This window comes from Paramisgurnus dabryanus, chromosome 9, assembly GCF_030506205.2.
Source record: "Paramisgurnus dabryanus chromosome 9, PD_genome_1.1, whole genome shotgun sequence".
Taxonomy (NCBI): Eukaryota; Metazoa; Chordata; class Actinopteri; order Cypriniformes; family Cobitidae; genus Paramisgurnus; species Paramisgurnus dabryanus.
This window is the reverse complement of record NC_133345.1, coordinates 36,768,769-36,791,752: the sequence shown is the minus strand read 5'-3', so window position 1 is coordinate 36,791,752 and position 22,984 is coordinate 36,768,769. Positions and strand designations below refer to the sequence as shown.

General features: G+C 36.7%; 1 protein-coding gene across 1 annotated transcript in view; it reads right to left on the bottom strand.

Annotated features, from left to right (window-relative positions):
* The window catches only part of LOC135773761 (voltage-dependent calcium channel subunit alpha-2/delta-1), a 128,327-nt gene extending 106,814 nt beyond the window's left edge, over positions 1-21,513 (bottom strand). The window contains exons 1-3 of the mRNA XM_065283534.1: positions 21,076-21,513; positions 11,164-11,245; positions 10,709-10,825 (exon numbers count right to left, since the gene is read on the bottom strand). Coding sequence (XP_065139606.1) covers positions 10,709-10,825; positions 11,164-11,245; positions 21,076-21,197 — 321 coding nt within the window. The 5' untranslated portion in view covers positions 21,198-21,513. The remainder of the gene's footprint in view (positions 1-10,708; positions 10,826-11,163; positions 11,246-21,075) is intronic.
* Between the last annotated feature and the right edge of the window lie 1,471 nt (positions 21,514-22,984).

The following is a 22,984-nucleotide window of genomic DNA, read 5'->3' as shown; positions in this document are numbered from 1 at the left end:
TCTACTCAAAAAAGTTTTTTAGTTTTACTCATTGATTCTACTTTATTTTACTTGTTGATCTGTTTTATTATTGTTTAAATGTTATATGTGTTACGTTTGTAGAATAGAACTGCAAATGGATGTTATATTCTTACCGCTTTACATGAACAATTGTACCTTGTGTTCACAATGTCAGTCCATATCCAATTTTAGTGCATATCCGATTTGACAGATTCACTGTCCATATTGTGCATCCTTTAGCATTCTGTCGTGTTGCGGATTATCTGCACTCTTTCTATGGCAATGACATCGAGCTGGCACAACAATCTGCCTCAACGTGACATTGTAAAAACTATATTTCCAATACATGGACTTTCCCAAACACCCCTATCATTTCGTCAGAAATGGACTGTTCCAGAGTTCGCGCTGGGGTTGCGTTTACCAACCCAGTCTCACCCCATGGCGTCAATATTTGACGACACTTGACCATGCGTCAATATGTTGACGCGGAGGGTATACCTTTCGCGTCATTTTTTGACGAACTGGGGACTTCAATACTATTACGTCCGTTGCATTATCTTTCCTATTTTCTTACCATTTTCGCGTCGGTTTAGGGTTAGATTTACATCCCTACCCAAACCTAACTCTAACCCCAACGCCAGGTGACAACTGTTTAATTTTGCGTACCTAACTCTAACCCCAACGCCAGGTGACAACTGTTTAATTTCGCGTACACTGTTTAATTTTGCGTAATCTAACCCTAAACCGACGCGAAAATGGTAAGAAAATAGGAAAGAGAATGCAACGGACGTAATAGTATTGAAGTCTCCAGTTCGTCAAAAAATGACGCGAAAGGTATACCCTCCGCGTCAACATATTGACGCATGGTCAAGTGTCGTCAAATATTGACGCCATGGGGTGAGACTGTGTTACGTTTGATATAACAAAAAACTTCACAAATTCAATCAAAGCAGTCAGACTTGCAGTCAGAAATAAAATTTGAAACAGATTTCAAACCACCTCTGGATGTAGCCTGAGAAAAAAAAGGGATTAGAAAAAAACGGATTTCATGCAGTTTTTGGCCGTTCACAAGTTCCAAATGTGATTGGATTCCAATCAGATATGCACCAAAATCGGATTTGGATTGACAGTGTGAACAAGGTCTTGGGCAGTGCAAACTCATCTGGATATGACAGACGTGCAGTTTTATAATAAAAGCATATTTTTTCTACAGTCGTCCCACAAAATATAGTATTCATTTTTCTAGAGCATTTATATCAAATCTAAACCCTTTGACCTTTGTAGTGATATATAGAATGATATGTTTAATGCCCTTCTTTATAAATATAATACATGGTAAACTTAATAAATAAAAACAAGTTGGCTAAACAGGTTAATATATGAGTCCGATTCTGGATCCACAGACAAAATTAAACTTGAGATTAAACATTTGGAAGATAAACACCGGATGACTTTATCAGATGAAAATTCTCTCTTTCTCTCTCTCTCTCTCTCTCTCTCACACACACACACACACACACACACACACACACACACAAAACACAATGTATCCCTGTACACCAGCATAACAATGATCCAGCTATTCTCCAACAAATGCTTCACATTTATTATTAATAGAAACATGAAAGAGGTGAATTATTCACTGTGATTTTTCTGTAGATAACAATTACTTTAAATGTATAACTTCCTTGGTCTGACAAAATGCACGCTTACTGAAAAGCCATTAATAGAAGTGATGCTGGCTGTATTATTTTGTATTATTTCTGACGCATTTGCAGCCATTCTGCCTTGTCTCAGTATACTCAACACATTTTCCTCAGAGACCTTGAAACAGGAAAACACTTAACCAATTGTGAAAATCTGTACATCCTCCCTCCAGATGGAAAAAGTGTCCGTTAATTGGACGGTAAACATTTCACAAGCTACTTAGTCAGACAGAAAGGCGAACATGCGCAGCTTAAAGATAATTTGACAAAAAAATCCATCCACAGATGGAAGAAGACATGCCGTTTAATTGGGCAGTAAACATTTCACTATGTGGAAAAGTTGAGCTGTAGGCGTGAGCAGCAAACTGTAGCATACAACGTGATGTCTGGACTTGGTGATGCATTCGAAATAATTTGAAGAATTCGAAGAGGACCCTTCCTGTGCCCAGCGGGCGACATCCACCCTGTGGATCAGTACGCCCACTTAAGAAAGAGACCGGCTGGGCACAAACACGCCCCAGGATGAGCATTGTAGGTTGAAGCTGGTTATCTCAGCTACAGTGTTGATCAAGAGGAGAGGGCTGTTAAATAATGCATGCTGAACCAGACAAGATCAAACGTGGGTCCAAGACCAAACTTGGCTCAGTCAGCCTGGCTACTGGATCGATGAACTAACACATTTATGCACACACAGGTGAGGTATACGTTTTTTACAGATTAACACAAAAAGTCTTTGATCCCTGTCTAGATAAACCTGTGTGTATCATGTACACATCCACAGGCCATGGTGAATCTAACATAAGAAGTAAAAAAAGATTTTTTTTTTATTTGCAACACTTATTATATCTATTAGGAAATAAAAATCTTTAAATAATTAAAAGAAAAAAACCATAAGATTAGAGACACAATAACCGTTCTAAAAGATGTTGATCTTAAATGACAAACACAATTTCATGGCAATGCGTATGCATTCTATGGGGTGGGGTATGAATTCATATAATCAAATTTTTTTGTACAATTCGCTTTCGCCCCTGTGATGCTGGTTTAGGTGGGCGTTTTATTTAGTGGCCGATATGTTTTTTTTTTTCAATGGCTGATGCCGATTCCGATATTAAGAAAGTTGTATGGCCGATATGATGCTGATATAGGGGTCAGTGGCAAAAACGGTTTGGCAAGATGAGAAATTCAAAAATCTTAATAAAAAAAAACTTGTTTTAAAAGCATGCATTAGGTTTATTTTAAATGCAAATAGTGTATATTATTAGTGCAATAAAAAATTAGTTAGGACTGAATGGACCTGAAAATGTCAAATGGTGTAACCGCCAATAGGCTTTATGCCCAGCTGCACTACTTCCTGAACTTTCCTGTCTGCCATTATTGGACAAACTGATTAATCCAGGTGTGCCTGACCTCAGCAGTCACAACAACAATAATCAGACACACCTGGATTAATCAGTTTGGCCAATAATGGCAGACAGGAAACAAGGAGCTGGCTGAAGTTCAGGAAGTAGTGCAGCTGGGCATAAAGCCTATTGCGCCAAAGAATGAGAAATATAAAATATTTTATCCACCTTGATGGCATGTAAGCGTAATCATCAAAAAAATTATAATTTTAAAATATAATTTTATTAGTTATTTCTAAATAAAAAATTTAATGCGCTTAGGTAATATTTGTCCTGACATACGCTGAAAACAGCTCTGTTTTCTAAATAATCTTTGACAAATTATGTAAAAAGTATGTAAAAAAATCGTATTACACTAAACTAGATGATTATATATTATTCCACATTTTTAATAAATATATTTATAATAGAATTTCATTTAAAAAATACTAGTTACACCACATTGACATTTTTGCAATTATTCCCCAAATATTCTGTCAAAATGAAATAAAACCAGAAATGTTTGACTTGATCCTCAAAAAAGAGAATGTATGCAAGTAATCTGCAAATTTATTTTGAAATTTTAACCCTTTTAGATTTAACCATACGGACACAAAATAATTAGTGTCACTTCACTGACCCACAACACAAATGTTATTACAGTAAATAAGAGACAAACAGAAAAATACATTTGTTGTGCATAACATTTATAAATATACTATTTTAAAGTAAGATATTTACAAGACATAATTAATGTGGATCTGATATCTCACGGATAAGTGTGTTAAACTACACTAACATCATGTTAAAAAGTTAATAATGATTGGTCATTGTACCATCTATCAGACCTTGGGTTTACATTGAGTGACACTGAGTGTCTTTTTAATTACAAAGATCAAATTTAAGTAATAGAGAAATGTATTGGCCAATTGAAAAACAATTATCAGCTGACGCCAATAACAAAAACAGTCCAAATATCGTCCGATATACCGGCATCTGCAATATATTGTCCTATTATCACTAGTTTTATAAAAAAAATTATTAATGTTTTATTCATTAAATTTTTTTACGATTCACTTCGTATAAATTCATACAAATTTGCCATCTCATAAAATATGGAAGGTATTTTTGGACTTTTTTTAATTAATTAATTACATTTTAAAATAAAAAATAAAATCGCAAAATATGTCCCAAATTTGAAAATGAAATGCTAAAATAAAAATTAAAACATTACTGAACTTTACATTTTAATATTGTCCCTATTATTGCTTGGGCATGAATAAAAAGCCTTTTAAAAAAATTATTTACAGATTCCTTTTCAAGCTTGCCTTTTTATTTTAATATTGTCAGTCTTGACTCAAGATTATATTGAAAATGAAATGTCAAATCATCAATTTAATTTAATTTTTCAATTTGGCTGGAATGATGCTTCATCATTTAAAAAATGATGAATGATGATGCTTCATCATGTTAAAAATGAAATAATTTAATATAATGTTTTAATTTTTATTTTAGCATTTCATTTTCAAATTTGGGACATATTTTGCGATTTTATTTTTTATTTTATAATTTAATTAATTATTTTATAATTTAATTAATTAATTTAAAAAAGTCCAAAAAAACCTTCCATAATAAGATACATATGATAGGTCAAGTTAAAGGGACCTGTGATTATTACAAACTCCCTTAAATACAGAAGAAAAAAAGAGGTGCGCAAACCTACGGACCACATCTGAAACACAAACATCAGACCTCGTTCCTTTGCCAAGCTTGAAACCTTCAGCGTTTCATCTGCATTGTCAAAGAACATCACAGGGGTTGGGAGTGAGAAGTCTGATGGTTTCTGTCTGTTTGTGTATGTTAGGATGGTGTGGTAGAGCGAGAGAAAGAGACAGACAGAGACGAAGGCAAGAAATCCTAAACCAGTCTTTCATTCAATCAACTAAACAGGGCTCCAAGGCAAGCTGAAGCGATGTCTGCGATTCAAATTTTCAGCAATCAAAAGACACAAAGAGGGAAAAGCACATTTGCATGTCCTAAAGGAAATACCACTGCTTGCAATGCAGCAGATGAATGGTGTAAAGCTTTATGTAAGCTTCAGCATTTAGTTCAATGTAAATAAAATGTCACATCAGAGCTGCTTTGCTGTTTTCATGAGACTTAGCACGCATCTTTCTTTTACAAAATGCTAAAATGTCTTTAGCATCTTTGTTAGAGCATCGGCTAGCATACTGGACCCATCACTGGTTCGTGAAGGACTCATGATTGTTAAAGCAATAATTTACATACAGGTAGGCAACTTTATCAAAAGTGACTTATTTTTATCAGTATGTGTGATCTTTGGGATCGAACCCATTGTATTTTTATGGGTTTTTATTATTATTCTGCCGTAAAACGAATCGTGCAGACCAAACCGTAAGACCTAGAGACTTGAAACTTGGCCAAATGGTAGGTCTCAATTTGGGGAGAGGTTGACAGAGTATGACCCCAATCGGCCTATGGGGGTGTTACAGCGATGGCAAACGCGTTGATGCTCATTACTCCCACAATTCTTGTCCAAAGAAATATTGTCTGGAGAAATCTGAGATATACGTTTTGTTTGTCTTGATCCAAGGATTCCAGGGATATAAGGCACTTGACATATCCCTGGAATCCTTGGATCAAGATGTATATCGTATATCTCCGATTTCCCTGATTATAACAAACTAGTCCAAGGTTTTTCAGCAGGTCGGAACCATTCCAGTGCTAAAATGATCCTTGGAGTTCGAATATCAATAATTATATAAAATAAGTTGAACTTTCGACTCACGGTTGACATGCCATGCCCAAACGTTTGAAGTGTGGGCAGCCACTTGGACTTTATTGGCTATAACTGGGGACAGGAATGAAGTATCAACAAGACACTTGGTTCTTGTGATGAGAGTCATGACCTGAGGTTGCATGCATAATTTCGTCTCAGCGCCACCTAGTGTCAGACAAATCATTTAAATATTTATAACTTAGGCTGAGTTTGACATATTTTCATGCGACTTTTTCCTGATATGTTGCCGAGTTCAACGATACCAAACATGCCAGGTTTCGCCTTACGGTTAGTTCTGCACAGCAAAAGAGCGCTTAAAAAACAAGCGTAAATAACTCCGCGAGGATTATTCCGATCGACTCAAAAGGACCATAGGAAGAACAATACATTACCTTCTGAACAAAAAACTCTATTTGCGTTATGTTTAAATTTCCATCAGAAATGGCCAAAAATTAAAAAAAAAACTAAAAATTACATTAAAGGTGCAGTGTGTAAATTTTAGTGGTTTCTAGTGGGGAGGTTGCAAATTGCAACCAACGGCTGACTCCTCGCTTTTGAAATGCATAGAGAAGCTACGGTAGATGCCACATGACAAAAATGTCTACATCAGAGGCAACTTATTAAACAAAGTTTGTCCGTCAAGGGATTCTGTAAAAACATGGTGACACAAAATGGGGACCCGCAGTGTATGTAGATAAAAACTTATTATGCTTTGGAAATCAAAACATATTTGTTCATTATTTGAGGTCTTTATACACCCCTGATAATACAGTTACGTAGATTATATTGCATTTCTGTCAAGAGATTCTTCTAAAAGTTACACACTGCACCTTTAATTTTTTGTGTTTTTTTACATAAATGGTTATAACTCCGCAACGAAATGACAGTTTTTCACCAGATATGAGACGTTGATGTCTGAGGCAATACAAAAAAAATTGTATGCCTGCACTACTAGTTGGCCTCATAATTGAACAAAACCTTTGACATTGAGCAAGCCCAATGGTCATACAACTGTTTCTTCACTAAACTTAAGTGTATAGCCAGAATACTAGCTAGATGTAACACAGTCATGACCTGAAATTGCATGCACGAGTTTGTCATAGCGCCACCTAGTGGTTATTTTAACTTAAAAATAATGCAACCTTACATCTAAAATCATGAGTCATCATGGATTATTCCTTTCATTGCTTTGAGTATAATCATTGGTGGATTGAAATTCACTCCCTAGCAACCAATGAGAATACCCTAGTAACCGTTTTGCAAGAGGTATATCTCTATCAGAACATCGTAGAGACATGGGGTTCGACTCTTTTGACTCATTAACACGATTCTAGCATTTTGTGACCCGAGTTTTACCACTGCAAGCACCACTCACATTTCCTTCAGTGGTCTATTTGTCAATGCTTCGTGAAAAGAGAGGGAGAGATTTCACTGAATGAGAGCAGGTTTTTTGCTGATAACTTTGAAAACGTGTGTGTCTGGTAGCTTATTTTTCATCATGTATTTTGAACAATGCTGAATATCTACACGGGCATGACCTTAAAGGTCTTGTAGTCCAAAAGGATTGAACCCCGGTAATCGCTGCTTGCAGCTATATTTAATATTGTTTTTTTTATGCAACATAATGATTCAAAGTTTTGCTCGCTCCATCTCAACACACTACACAACATAACAACAAAATAAATGTGGGAGGGGCAAGGAAAAAGGTTGGGAAGCACTCATCGATATCAAATGCAGAAAAAGAAAAGGCACTTGACTGTGCCAAAGTTATCATCTCATTGCTAGGGTTTTACAATAGGATGGTCAGCATCTTTACAAAGAATTGCTGTAAGGTTGTCAGGTTGCTACTTGTTGACCCATTTCATCATTACCCAGGCAACCAATCAAATAAATATCCTAAAAAATATTATTTTGTACCATAAGGGATGTGCAAAAACATTAATACTTCAAACTTTTAAGACTGGACTTGTAATGTATCTGTTAAAGTAAAGTACGCCAAAGCCAGCACATCTAAAAGAAAAATGCAAAACTAAAGAAGAAAAGCAATCAACACCATTTGCACAAATAGTCTCCACACATACTGTACGACAGCACAATAGCACAACAACTCCTCATTAGTGTCTTAGTAAATAGCTTCCTTGTGGCATTTCCAAGAAAAAGCATCAATAGCCGGTCTTATAAAACCAGCGCTCCATTTCTGAGAAGTGTTTTTAAAACACTTCAGCCTGGTCTACTCTTCCTGTCGTCATATGTAACAATTTTGTGTGACAAATGGTGAGATAAAAAAGATTAAACCACGCATTTACATCAATGTGGCGGCCTGAGGGACAGAGAGAAACAATAAAAGAAAAGTATGTTACAGAGACATTAAAAAAGCAAGAAAACTGTCAAAGGTCTGTCAGTCTGCCACTTGAAGACCAAGAACACCTGATTGATGGTCTCTCTCTCTCTCTCTCTCTCTCTCTCTCTCTCTCTCTCTCTCTCTCTCTCTCTCTCGTCTCCAGAAAGACAACTGCATTATTCAAACAAACTAATACAATCATTACCTCGACAGCCTTTTGACCACTACCGAGACTTCAACAGCATGTTAATGGACCCACAGCCAGACAAACCCCACACATACATTGTGAATGCCAAACACCTCCAGGTCGGCAGGCTGGCACCAGTGAATCGGGGGAAAGCCCGGCACATCTGCACCTGGAATCTTTCAAAGGCTGATAACAATTAGAACCTGTTGGCAATGGCATCCATCCATCGCTGCGCCTAGCCAGCTGGCATGTGAGCTTGCACACAAACAAACAAACAAAAGTCCTGCTCAGGTCAGATGCAGGGCGGTATGAGCACACATGAGAGAAGATGCAATTTTTACTTTGCTTCCCATGAGACATTACTTTCAAAGACAAAACTGCTCAAAACAACAACTCTTGTTTGGATTTAGGCATTCGGCAGATGATTTTATTCAGTATGTTTATTCCTTGTAATCAAACACACAACCTTTGTGCTCTCAGAAATAAATGTACTAACTGTAAAGCTGTAACTGGGACGGTACCCTTCAAAAAGGTCCTAATGTGCACCATTTAGGGACAGATATGTAGACATTTGGTACGAATATGTATCTTTGAGGTACTAATATGAACTCTTTGGGGCGGTTTCCCAGACAGGGATTAGACTAGTCCTAGACTAAAATAAATGTAAGAGCTGTCCAAACTGAAAACAACTTGCACTGCCATATCTTAAAATACATCCGTGCGCTTTGTTTTGCCTCAAAATGCACACAAGTTATGTTTTTAGTAAGGTATGTTTGTTAAAACTAGTTGTATTTCCTAATTAAACTAAGATCTAGTCCTGGCTTAAAGGGACACTCGACTAGGGTGGTCATTCGATCCAGTTCTGCGCGACAGGTCCCGAACATGTTTTCTGGTGCGTTCTCCGGAAGTCGCATTGCCTGACCGCATACGTCATCGAGGTTCTCACATTTCAGTTAAAATACATAAGAAAATTAAGATTTTTTCTTTTAAGACATATAATCATTGTAGTTTCATTCTTACCCTGAAATGTAACGGTTGCTTTTCTGAAATTGAACCCGAAAATTACACCTTGATGATGTATGCGGTCAACCAACGTGACTTCCGGAGAACGCACCCGAAAACATGTTCGGGACGTGTCCGGCGGAACTGGCACCAATGGCCACCCTACACTCAACCTTTTTGAAAAATGCTAATTTTCCAGCTCCCCTAGAGTTAAACATTTGATATTTACCGTTTTGGAATCCATTCAGCTGATCTCCGGGTCTGGTGGTACAATTTTAGCAAAGCTTAGCATAATCCATTGAATCTGATTAGACCATTAGCATCGCACTTAAAACAACCAAATCACAGGCACAATGATATTACGCACTGCCCGAAAATAGTCCCCTTGGTTACTTACAAAAGCAGGGGACTATTTTCAGGTGCTGCGTAATATCATTGCGCCTCCTGCAGCCATGTTACAGCAGCAAAGTCCTTGATTATTACGCCAGAATGAGAGAATAGTTCCTAGCCATATCTGCCTAGAAAATTGCAACTTTTAATTTTCCGTCGGTCTTTGTACACAATGTAATCACAGAAGAGTTGAATTTTAAATAGGAAAAATATTGAAACTCTTTGGTTATTTTTTAGCGCGATGCTAATGGTCTAATCAGATTCAATGGATTATGCTAAGCTATGCTAAAAGTGGTACCGCCAGACCTGGAGATCGGCTGAATAGATTCCAAAACGATAAAAATCAAATGTTTAACTCTAGGGGAGCTGGAAAATGAGCATTTTTCAAAAAAAGTGGAGTGTCCCTTTAAACTAATCCCTGTCTGGGAAACCACCCCTTTAGGAAAATCTTTACTTAACACTGCACCCGTGACAGCTTTTGTACCTTTATTCTTAAGAACGTCTCAACTAAGCTTGTTTACATCTTTTTTATGTTGGAGATGATAACTCGCATCATCGTTTACTTTGGGATTTGTACCTTTGCATATTGTTAACATGTACTTAAACACACTTACACACCAAAGGAAATGTAAAATGGTTATTCGGATGCTCTTTAAAAAAGAAAAAAACTTGGCAAACACAAAACATGACAAACATTCAAGGTTTCGCTTCACTGCTTGCTCTAGGGGTGTTTACTCTGTGATTATTAAATAATAAAAAACTGTAATACATTAATTTACAATAGAACAGACCTACAGACCACATCTGTTGTTTACAATAAGAAAGCATGCATGTAGTGTAACTGTCCATTAGTCAGTTTGTTTATACGAGGAATACGTTTATGGAAAAGTTTTGTCTTACCTCAAGAGCTGCGGCTCGCTTCTTTAAAAAGTTCTCGATATTCCTTGCTGCCGATTCCACGAGCAGTGCTGCATTATTGGATTCCACAGTGAAATAATTTTGATTCTTTTCAAAGATCTGCAATAACAAAGGCCGAACTCATTAGAGAGTAACAAAAATAAAAGTTTAATGCCAAATGATTGTTTTGCAGGATATTTCGATAGTTAAGTTGAGTTTCATTAAATTTCATTTCATTTAAGCATCTGGCAGACACTTTTATCCATAACGACTTGCGGTGTATTCAAGATATACATTTTATATCAGTAGCGAGTTCCATTTCAATCAAACCCATGACCTTTTGAACGGCTAACACAATCCTTTACCAACTGAGCTAGAGGATACACATCAATACATGCATATATCAATATATTCAAACAGTGGGTGTGATGAGGTGTAAATGCGGATTGACCTCTGACCTGTGTTAGATCGCTCCCAGCGCTGGCCGTGCCCACTAAAGATACCAGCTCTTGCTGATGTTGATCAACCCAGTCTTTAATCCTGCAAACACAAACATATTAAATATACAAATTCAATCTGTACGCATACTTAGGGGTCGCTAAATATGATTTCCCATAAGCAATAATGTCTTTGTGAAATAACTAATCATCGTAATGAGGGCAGCTCGCAAGTCAACCACATTATATTAAATGGCAGTGTGTGCCAATGACAGGTGCTTTTGATATATAATGTTTAAAAATAGCATGAAGCAACAGAGTTTCAAATATAATAGCCTGTTCCCAAAGTGCAAACCATATCTGTTGAATAAAATAACCTGGTGAGCTCACCAAATCTAACTTAGGAAAATACAGGTTGTTTGTTTGCTAGAAAGAGTTTTGGGGATTATTACGTGGATTTGTTTCCTTTCATTTTTAAGTTTTTCTAACAAGCCATGAATTATATTCAGAAATTATTTTTTTCTTCAATATTTGATAAAACACAAGTACGCAGACAACTCAAACAAGACAGTACAGCTTGTCTACCGTAACAGCATTAGACAAAAGACAAGAAACATGAGAGGTAAAATACACACCTGGAAAATATCAGTCATCAAAGCAAAGAAAAAAACTATCAACATAGAATTTCAAAATAAAAGCATAACTGGAACAAGTATTTCACAGTAGGTTAACAAAACCACATGAAAAAAATGATGAATAATACCAACAATTTAAAACAACATTTCACATCAATATTTAAGATTGTAAACACTATAAAAAGTGAAATGTTTGATCAACTTAAAAAAAACTCATACATTTTTCACCTAAAGTCAAACTAAATTTAATTTAAAAAATCCAGTTTAAGTGATTTTTTACAGTGCATGCACACAAAACATGACTGGGTAATTTGTATGCCATGCTGGGTAAATATTGGACAGAACACACCACTGGGTGGAAATTGATGCAATGCTGGGTTGTTTTAACCCAACTGCTGCATTATTATAACCCATGGTTGCAAACAACAACCCAGCATTGGGTTATTTTAACCCAGTATGTGTTAATTTTTTAACCAGATTGTATTCTGTCAAATATTTATGGGTTAAAAACAACCCTGTGTGTTTGACAAAAGCCAAAACAGGGGCCGGTTGCATAAACCTTTAAGACTAGTCTTAAATAGTCATACATTTTTTTTCTTCAAGACTGATCATAACTGTTTTAACTATGTTACATAGAAAGGTAGATTGGTCTAATTTAAATCCAAATAATAAGACTGATTAGCCCTAACTAATTGCTAGAATCATTCTTAAGATGCGGTCTTAAAGTCACAGCTATGTTTATGCAACCGGCCAGAGTTGTTAAACCTACAACACCTCCTGCTAATTGGTAATTAAAGGGTGGATACAGATAAACTACAGGTATGTAAAGTCACTCGATCCAATGCCTCAGCATAGCCAATTAAAAAATTAAATTGAATGCTAATGTCCTGTACAAGACCTCCTTGGGTGGAAACACTGTTCAATCCTCATCACCCTTTGAAGTCACCATATGTGCTGTAACAGTGACTTCATGAATACCAGGATGAAGTCACATGGCTTTCATGGCCTTTGTGATCATCACACATCTAAAATTATCCAAAGCAAGAAATTCAAGGAGGGGTGTGAAGTCCATCAAAGCAATAGAGGAAAACTTCTTGAGGAATGAATAGATATTAATGGACACTTGTGACCCTTTATTAAACAATAATTATTATTTACAGTAATGATCTTTATTATTGACAGTAATACTGTACATTATTTACAGTAATATTGACAATACATCAGTGTGCATTATATCAGGTCCTAAATCAAGCAAGACATGGGAGAAAAATGCAGCTGAAAGTAAGTTCTTGATATTTCAAATATTTATCAAGATAAAAATTTTATATAAAAGCAATCAATACTTATAATACCCACAATGCATTATTTAAGATAATATGGTTTTTTTTGCAAGTCTCTAGTTCAGTGTGTTTAAAATGGCGTATCCCTTAAACAATAAACAGCCTTTGTGTACCCCTGTGTCTCTCTGTGGACTAACACACATACAGAACAAAGTACACTGTATTGATATACAGTAGCATATAATCGTACAACATTATAAATAGTGTAACATGCAGTTTTTTGTATAAAAAAAAGTCTTATATAAAAGCAATTTTGCATTACGGAAATTAATGGGGTCCACGAACGGTTTGGTTACAAACATTTCTCAAAATATCTTCCTTTGTGTTCATCATAACAAAGAAATGTATACAGGTTTGTAACAACAATATAAAATGTTCAATTTTTGGTTAACTATCCCTTCAATGGGAATGGGCTGGTTGAAGAGACTTGCATAACTTTCTGATGTTTGTTGATGTGTTGGAGAGTTTGAGTGATTTTATATACTGTATGTATTCTTCCCTTTCAGGGTATAGTTAATAAAGTCAGTAATGTTTTTACAACACCATTTGCCAAAACACATAACTCAGATTTGCTGAAGTCACATGAGTCGATTTTCAAAAAGTTGCTTGTAGAAATGTCAATAGCTATGTGTTTCATTGGCACGTTTCAAGCGAAGGTAAGCAAGTTTATTACCTCTTTATTGGGTTTAAACAGACAACTAATCATTGCTATGCATTACGTTACAGTAATATGTTGGATGTTGTTAAGTTAACCATAAAATAATGGCAAACTTTTAGGACAAAATTAAATTATTTGCTCAATACTCCATCGTATTTGAATAAACTATGGCAAGTCGGATCATTCAACTAATAAAAAATATCAACAATGTCAAGGAGGACTTTGTTTTAAACAAACGCATAATAAATGACCGCACCTGATGTTCTTATTTGATAAAAAAGGATCTTCGTAATGAGCAGATGAGTTTGCCTATTAAAGGGCACCTATGGTTCGATTCATGATTTCCTTTGGTGTGTAAGTGTGTATTAATACATGTTAACGATATGCAAAAGGTACAAACCCCAAGGTAAACGATGACATGAGTTATCGTCTCCAACATAAATCTCTTTTCTTGAACTACAACAAACACACGGATTGTAGGCAACAGTTTACTTCCTGGGATTGGTGACGTAGACAAGACCGACATTATCATAATTCCTCCCGCTTCATGAATGTAAGTTAACTCCTGTTAGCATTGCATTGTGACCGAATCTTTTAAACATAGTAAGGAGCGTCACATTTACGGCTGACGTCAGAGGTATTTAGGCCAATCAACACATACAGATTAGCTGGCCAATCAGGGACACAGCATATTTCAAATCGATGAGTTTTGTACAAAATCTGTGCCTTTCAGGAAGAGAGGGAAATCTGGAGTTACAAAAATGTACGGTATGTGGAAAATAATGTGTTTTTTAACCACAAACCACGCGAACATATTGTATTATACCAAATACACAAAATAACGTTGTTTTTAGCAATTAAATAGGTGCTCTTTAAGTGACATGTGACAATAACGTAATTCCTGGCAGTGACTAGAGAATAGCATTTTCAAATCAATACGGCAATGAATGTAAATTAGCGCAGTGCTCTCGAAGTGGATTGTGGGATTGACAACTCCCTAAAGTAATGCTTTTTCGTAGCCTAGAAATCTAGACGCACCCTAGCGGCCGCAAAATATATTTGCTGCCAGGGTTTAGTCTAGGCACTCACAATACACTTAACAGCTCCAAAAACCAAAATTTGGTCAGGCCAATCACATCGTGTGTAGCGTCTGTGGGGCGGGCTTAACATGATGACGACAGAGCTGCGACGGTTCCTACTTGAAAACTTCGTTCTTCGTTGCTCTGATTGGTCATAGCGCTATCCTATTGCGTGCAGAGGTATTTGAGGGACAACCTTATATCCCGCCCCTTGCATTGAGCCGTTTGTGTGAAGAGTTGCCAGACCTTACATCTTGATGTAGGTCTGGCTAACCAGGCTAGCTTTTTCGCATTGTGAGTGACATTTCTTCCGCTTCAGTTGAAACAAACCATAGACTTTCTCGGTACAGAAATTGGCAAGTGATGTGCAGGTGTTCGACCATGTATATAAAACTGTACATGTATGTAACAGTTAATTACACATTAAAGCTATTGACTGGCTAATTTCATTTATCATTAAAATATGTATGGCATCAAAAGTCTTCTCAGATTAGTTTTTGTGCTACCCATCATGATTTGCAAGTATAATTGAACAATCTAGTTGAATCGTATTGGAGGCAGAACTGAATTTGAAAAAGCGAGTAAAAATGATGGTGCGCAGAAGAGTTGTGAATTTAATATCGGCTCTTCCATTCCCCTCCAGTCTACATCCTATTCTTTCTTCAGCCTGTTTTGTCCTCAGGGACTAAAAACACAGATGTAGGTTGCAATGAGACAATCTGTTGGCCGAGGTGGTTTCTAATGAGCAGTGGTAGACAGATCTGATCATACCAGCTCACTTTGTGCTATAAGTCTTCTGAGTCAAAATATCCTGATTGCAAGTAGATGCCTCCAGCAATGAGAAATCTCACACGCTTTTTAAAATCCAGTATGAATAAGTCATTACCAGTCAGGCTACTTTCACTTACACAGATTTTGCTGGCTCACAGGATGTTACACACTACCCTGTAAAAAATGTTGCTGTAGGAGATGCAAAGTTTCTCATTTCCAGTTTCATGTCTTCCAGACATTTGTATAATGCATTATAAAGGAATACACATATTACACCTATATTAATAAATAAAAAGATTGATTTATTTTATAATGTAAGAAGATAGCGCCTGGCTGAGCTGCTTATAGGACAATTGTTCAATTATGACCAAGTACGTATAAAATCACCTGGGTGCTAGTATGCATTATGTATTACAGTAAAGTATGCTTCAAATTCATTAGATCTAAAAGGCTTCAAGTAAAGAGTTCCCCTACTCTTCATTTATATTTCATTATTTTAAACTTTATCATAAAAGATTATTAAAAGATGTCAGACTATCAGAGAAGTCGTCAAAGTGGAAATGCTTACAGCTCTATAAATGAATTGACTGAAATGGTAATTTGTCTATGATCATAATATGTTTCATTTTTTCCAGTAAATGTAAGATTTCATTTACATCCATTTTTCAGGTCCATTCGGAGCTTTCCCTCCGCTCCTCTATAATAAGCTACTTAATCCCTTTAACAGGCTAAGGATTAGAGCTCTGCTGACAGGAGAACAGTGTTGTTACTCCAGACTTTTTAAAAAGAAATCTTGTCTAAGCTCCATTACACTGTACACTAAACGCTGGAGCAGAATGGTTTATGGTCCTATGAGGCCCTGGGCACCTCATCAGTTCTCCTTTATTTATCACCTGTATTATATATCACCTTTGTTATTTGATTTCATAATCCACATTTCATTGTTGTAAATGTGATATTATGTTTTGTATATGCAGATGGTGCCAGATCAAAAAGATTTATACAATGAATGGTACACCTAAAATAAAAGCCATAGGCAAGTTTGCACTACAACAATGTAGTGAAAAATGAAAGGTTTTCATTTGTATTCATGAAAAGTTCACGTACACATAACAAAGATGACTAAATCTGCTGTATTACGTGTGCCAGGCCAGTAGATGGCAATGTTACCTTGTAAAGAAACGCTACACGGCTGTGCACATACACATTCTTCTACAGAGCCTTAAATACAAACAATCAGCTTTCTGTAGACCGACGATGGTAGGTTTTAATACTAGACATGAACCGGGACTATAAAAAGGCAAAATTTTGGCCATCCATCGTTCTTTTGGTGATAATCGCGCATACCTATAGACATTTTTTATCGGACACATGTGCGTTGTCGTGGTAACGGGTCAAGGCAGAAAGGTACATTCACATTATAAGCGACTTTGTCGCTGTGTGTCTCTCGTCTTTTGCAAAAGAGGCGTTTCTAAATCTAGTTGTCATAAACACATGAGTACTGTCCACTCCAATAACTGATGAGAGACGGATGAAGTGAACTCCACTGCTTCGTTCTCATTGGTGGGCGCTACGGAAAGTCGCTCATAATTTGCAGGACTGGACACGCCCCATCCAGTCGCCAACGGTCACTGTCGCTCGAGTTGCCGGAAGTCGCCAAGGTTCCATTGAAATCAATGAGATTGCGTCGCTCTGCTACTGCTAGTCGCTGCTAGTCTGAATGCAGCTGAACTTAACTTCAGGTCTCTGTTTGTTTAATGGTATGACTGGTGGCTAAACTAAACTCTGGAACAAATAGCTCATTGAAAATAACAAATGTTTTGGTTTCCTAAAGACGAGGGGAGATGGCGAACATGGATCACCGCTATGTAAAGGGAGGTTTGGCAGCCGATCTTTAGTTAACATTGTATACATTACATTATATAGTACACATTTACAAAGTAATGTTAGCTCAGTGTAGTTTTTGATACGCTTTAGCTATGATTTGAACTAAGGTAATCTACTTGTTATTAATTTAGCTTGTTATTAGAAATAAACTACTTTAAAAGCCCCCTATTGTTATTGATTCTTTGCAGAGTTTCCCAGAAGTTACATTGTGTTCTACAAAAGCTGTTTGTTTATGTTGTTACGTCTGAAAACGTCTTTGGGCTGTTTCTTAATCCGAAGTCTTATTTTATAATATTAATATTAAACATTACAAGCTGACTATTATTCTAACTAAATTGTAAATTGTTGTAATATGCTTATGAGTTGCAAATGTTATGCTCATTAAACTTAAAGGTCACGTTCTTCCTGATCCCATTTTTTAAACCCTAGTAAGCGTGTTATGTTGCTGTAATAGCATAAAAAATAATAGTAAAATGATAAAGCTAAAAGTTCAAAGCCAGGCGATATATTTTTTAACAGAATTTGCCTTTCAAAGTCTACAGCGAATGGCCGGTTTGGACTACAGCACTTCCAGGTTTCTGGGTTTATGACTTCAAATTAAGAAGTTTTAACTAAACTCCGCCCACATTCATAATATTTTTTGGATTGGTTGAGTAGGGTTTGATTGTGTGTTATGTTGTTTTATAATATTTTATTATCATGATATATTTGCTAGTTATTGTGATTGTAATTACTGGATGTTGTATGTATACATAAGTCGCCAGCTAAGCTAACAGCAAGCTAAGCTGCTGTCGAATCACAACACACTAAACAAGCTACACAATCAAAACTCGCTACGTATTTCTAAAGGAGGGACTTCATTGAACAAGGAAAGCATCAGCCCGTTTTGAAGAAAGTAAAAACAGCGGTATAGAGATAAGTAAATTGTGTGGAAAAAAGGTTTCGCCTTTTTTTACACGTGAAACATGAACACGTGTTATATTGAGCACTGTAAACACAATCAAAGCTTCAAAAATACAGAAAGAATGGGACCTTTAAATAAACCAGGCTTGATAACGTATGCAGCTTGCATACGCGACCTCCGAAGGCTGCAGCCCTTTCAGAAACAGCTGTAACTTAATTAGCACATGCACATGATGTCACCATTATCACAGATTTGTGCTTACATAGTTTACATGGAGACGTAAAAGTTTTTTTATCAAAAACTTTGCATTTTCAGGGCCACAATACGGTGTTGTCTTGTAAACAAACAACCAAACCACATAAAAACGTTCCTGTTTACGGTGTAATCTATTAATTCTATAATAAAACTGTTAACATGTTTTCATGTTGTTTTTAAAAACTGAGGGACGAATCAATATTACGATGCGGGAAGCAGCAGTGTTGAATGTTACCCCACATAATGTAGATCAAGTCACATGAATGGGTATAAAGTAGTTGTAATTATTGTGGGAAAATATTTGTTTAGTTAGAAATGGCTGTAATATTGCTTTTAATTTAAAGGTACTCCTACATATTTGCTCAAATGCCCGCTTACCCAAGCTCTCCCATACTGACTTATGGTGACCGGTCCATTAAACAGATTAAAGGTCGCCAACCATCTTGTGTACATACAGCACCTAACAAAATTTTAAACCGATTGGAATTTTTACAAATCCTACTTTAACATAATAATTCAACTAAATTTTGGGAGGTGAACAATCCCTTCAAGATGCCACATATTGGACTCCACAACTGCATGTATGTGGACCTTCTAAAACATACAGCCTAGCCTATTAAAGCACATTGTGTATTTTTTCTCTATATACAGGTGAGACGTGTGGCATCTCTGTGCCAGTAAATGGGCCAGTGTGATACTAAGGGGCAGGTGTTTCTGACTGTCAGACGGAAACACTGATCACCTGCGTCATATCTCTATAGGGGTCCTATCCTACTGTACATTAGATCTCACTTGAAAAAATGTTCCGGTGCACTAACTAGTGACTGAAAAAAAGCACAACAAAGTGTCTTATGCTGCTAAAACTGAATGAATTAGGTCACTTCCTTTTTAAGTATCTTTTAGAGTAAATGGACGGGATGGGCAATGCTGTTCCAGCGGTAGCATTATGCCCATTAAATATCCCAAGGGCAAAATATATTTGTATCTAAAAATGTTATTCAGAATGCAAATAAATAAAACAGACTTTAAAATACAATGCTTTACACTGTAAGTTAGTTACAGTGTACAACTTTTTTTTGCTCTGTATTTAAGGCACAAGCCTACCAGAAGAAAATGCTTTGGGTGATTTTTTTCATTACTTTCATTACCTTTCTATTATTTAAAAAAGGACAAAGTCATGTAATGGTTTCTACCACCATAAAAACCATTATTGACTCAAACTCTCAGAAAACCAGCGGAAGAGGCAATTTATCAAAAACACGTTTATAAGTCCATTACAAATGGATCAATCTACGTTACCCACCACCCTAAAGTATTATTAATTCTTACTAAATGCATGTTTTAACAAACAGGTGGTCAGATCAAAAGGATAAACTTAACTTACATCAATTTAAAAAAAACAGAATTTAAGTGCTTTAAAAAATAATCAATTTTGTGCTTTTCTAAACCCACGTGACTTCATTTCTTCCACAGAACACAAAAGAAGATGATAGAGATAAGTAGATTGTTTGTGACTGACAACTTCAGTCCCCATTCACCTTCATTGTACTGTATGGTGAGTGTTCGGAGGACGATATGCATTATTGTCAAATGAGACATAAAATATATCACAATGCATGCAACACTAAGAAATACAGCACACATGTGTGTAATGCTTGTAGCAGTGGCATATATCCATTTAGGCATACATTATGTTAAACCCAACTGTTCAATAGGTGCAATTCATCCCTGTATTGACACAAACAACCTGGGAAACTGTGAAGGACTTAACTAGGATATTATACTGCAGTCAACTGAAAATCAGTATTCAATATGAATCCATGAGCTGAAAAGCATTTCCTATATTTTAAGATAAAAAAAGCTAAATGATCCACCATCTGCCCAGACACACACAATAAATGCACAACCAAAAATCTGGACACCTGTAAACAATGACGGATTATATTTGTATTTTTTGCTTGTGTCCCTTGTACCAGGTGAAGAAATAAAACCTGTTACATACATAAAAGTTACATACAGTGATAATGAAATGGAAACCACTACTTGGTAAAAAAAATGCATGAAGCAAAATACTGTCAAAAGAAGAATTTGTCATTAAAAAAAAAAATCTGGGAAAAACTCCAAATGTGTCAATGCAGAAAATAAATTGCATCCAGATTATATCTCATTTTATGTGCGTTATGATTATGCATAGTAGAAAATGAAGTAATATGCCATATTTATAAACATTAAATAGACCAATATAGTCTGCATTGTGCATACAGCAAATCTTACGCACTCAGAAAAACTTGCGCGTAAACATTCACACATCCTGAATGAAATAAAGGTTTATTGGAATCGATCGTTTTAAACACTGGGGCTTTACTACACGCCCATAAACAAACAACAACATTACTGTACTTACATGAGTGGACTGGGAAACTGCGATGGGCTCGATATATGAAGAGATGAAACGATGAAAAGCATCAAAACGGACCTTCCGTACCGATTCATGATCAGACCTCCTGATCCCAGGCGCACCTTCATTGATAAATCCACAGCAGATCCAGGAACAGTTACTTTTCTCCACAAATACAATGTGTTGCTGGGCTGTCCTGCTGGCTAATCTGATTATTAGTCGTCATCAGGTTAGAGACAGAGACGGATGGGATTGGTGATAGGTGTCCAGTTGGAAATCTCGGTACGCATGGCACAAGCGCGTGTCGCTCTTCTGTATGATCCTGCGCGCTCTCTTATCAAACTACTGACCCAGTGTGTAAATGGGAGGGAGAGATCAATAAAGCCGAAACAGCGACATTGTGCCCCCACCCCTCTCTCTTACCATCTCATGGCAAAAGCCTGCTATCTTTCATCTGATCGGTGCAATGCAAACCCCCCCCCCCGTCTCTCTCTCTCTCTCTCTCTCTCTCTCTCTCTCTCTCTCTCTCTCATGCTTCCTTAAAACATTAAAAACAAAGGGCATTTTACACTTTAGTTATTATTATATTCCTAACGGAAATGACCATGGTAGTAACTGCAGTTTAACTTTAGCATTTCTAGTTAAATCACCACATTTCTCTATTGTCTGAAACACAGTTTTACCATGGTATAGGATAATAGAAATGGCAACCATACTTTTGATATAATGAAATTATTGATCGTTAGGAATCTTTACAAATACGTATACTAATTTTACACATTTTAATACAAATAATGTGATTAGTAGCGGGTAGGCATCTGGGCGGAATTTAACTTCCGTCTCTCTTTTTTTACGTGAACGTCTGACTGGCTAAACTGAACTCTGGAACAAATACCTTGTCGAAAATAACTAATGTTTTGGTTTCCTAAGGAGGGTGGACGGAGATCAAGGATCACCGCTATAACATATGTAAAGTTGGCAGCTGTAGATTGCTAGTATTTTACACGTGAATGTTTGCTCAGTGTAGTTTTTGTTACACTTTAGCTATGATTTAGAATAAAATAACGTTAATCTACATGTTGTTTCATTTGGTTGTAATCAGTAATAAAATACTTTAAAAGGACTCTGTTGTTATTGAGTCTTTGCGGAGTTTCCTTTTACCGGAAGTAACGTTTGTTCCACGAAAGTCGTTTGTTTGTTATTATTGCTGAAACCGTCTATAATACTATAATATAACAAAAGTAGCCTAGTCGAAAATCGTGGGGTGAAATATGATGCACTGTTGTACTTTTGTTTACACATGATCAATAACTTAGCAAATTACACCAGTTCGTTTTTTTCTCGTGCATTATTCATTTACCACGTCACTGAATGATGCATCACAAACACGTGCACCCCCCAGCCTTTACATCACGTTTTCTATTATTCAACGACTTTCTCTCACAACAAAAAAGCTGAATTTTAACGGTGTAGCTACGTTTCTTTTTTAATATCTAGGCAACGGTGCAAACACTGTAAATGTGCGTGCTTTCACACCATCCGTTCGTTCAAAATGAGATACTTTTTCCTTCGAGATGACATAAAACTTAATAAGCACGCGAGCAGGGATGAGGCAGGTCGGGCCGGTTACCCAGGGATTTCGGCTTTCACCCGTCGCCTAGCAACCGCGCTCTCCGCGGCAACGGCTCGAGTGGCGCGTGCAACAGGGCGCGAGCTCTATAACATGAGTAGCGCGCGGCGTTCTCTAGCTTTGGCCTTGTCCTTTTGTTGCCTGGTCTGTATGCATGTCCATTAGCACGCATCCATCGAACCGTCGGTCCAATAAAGCCTCGAGGAGGTTTCTTTTCAACGATGCACCACCACCAAAGAGGAGCAGCAGATCCTCTGATGCAAAAGAGATACAGCATGACCCTGT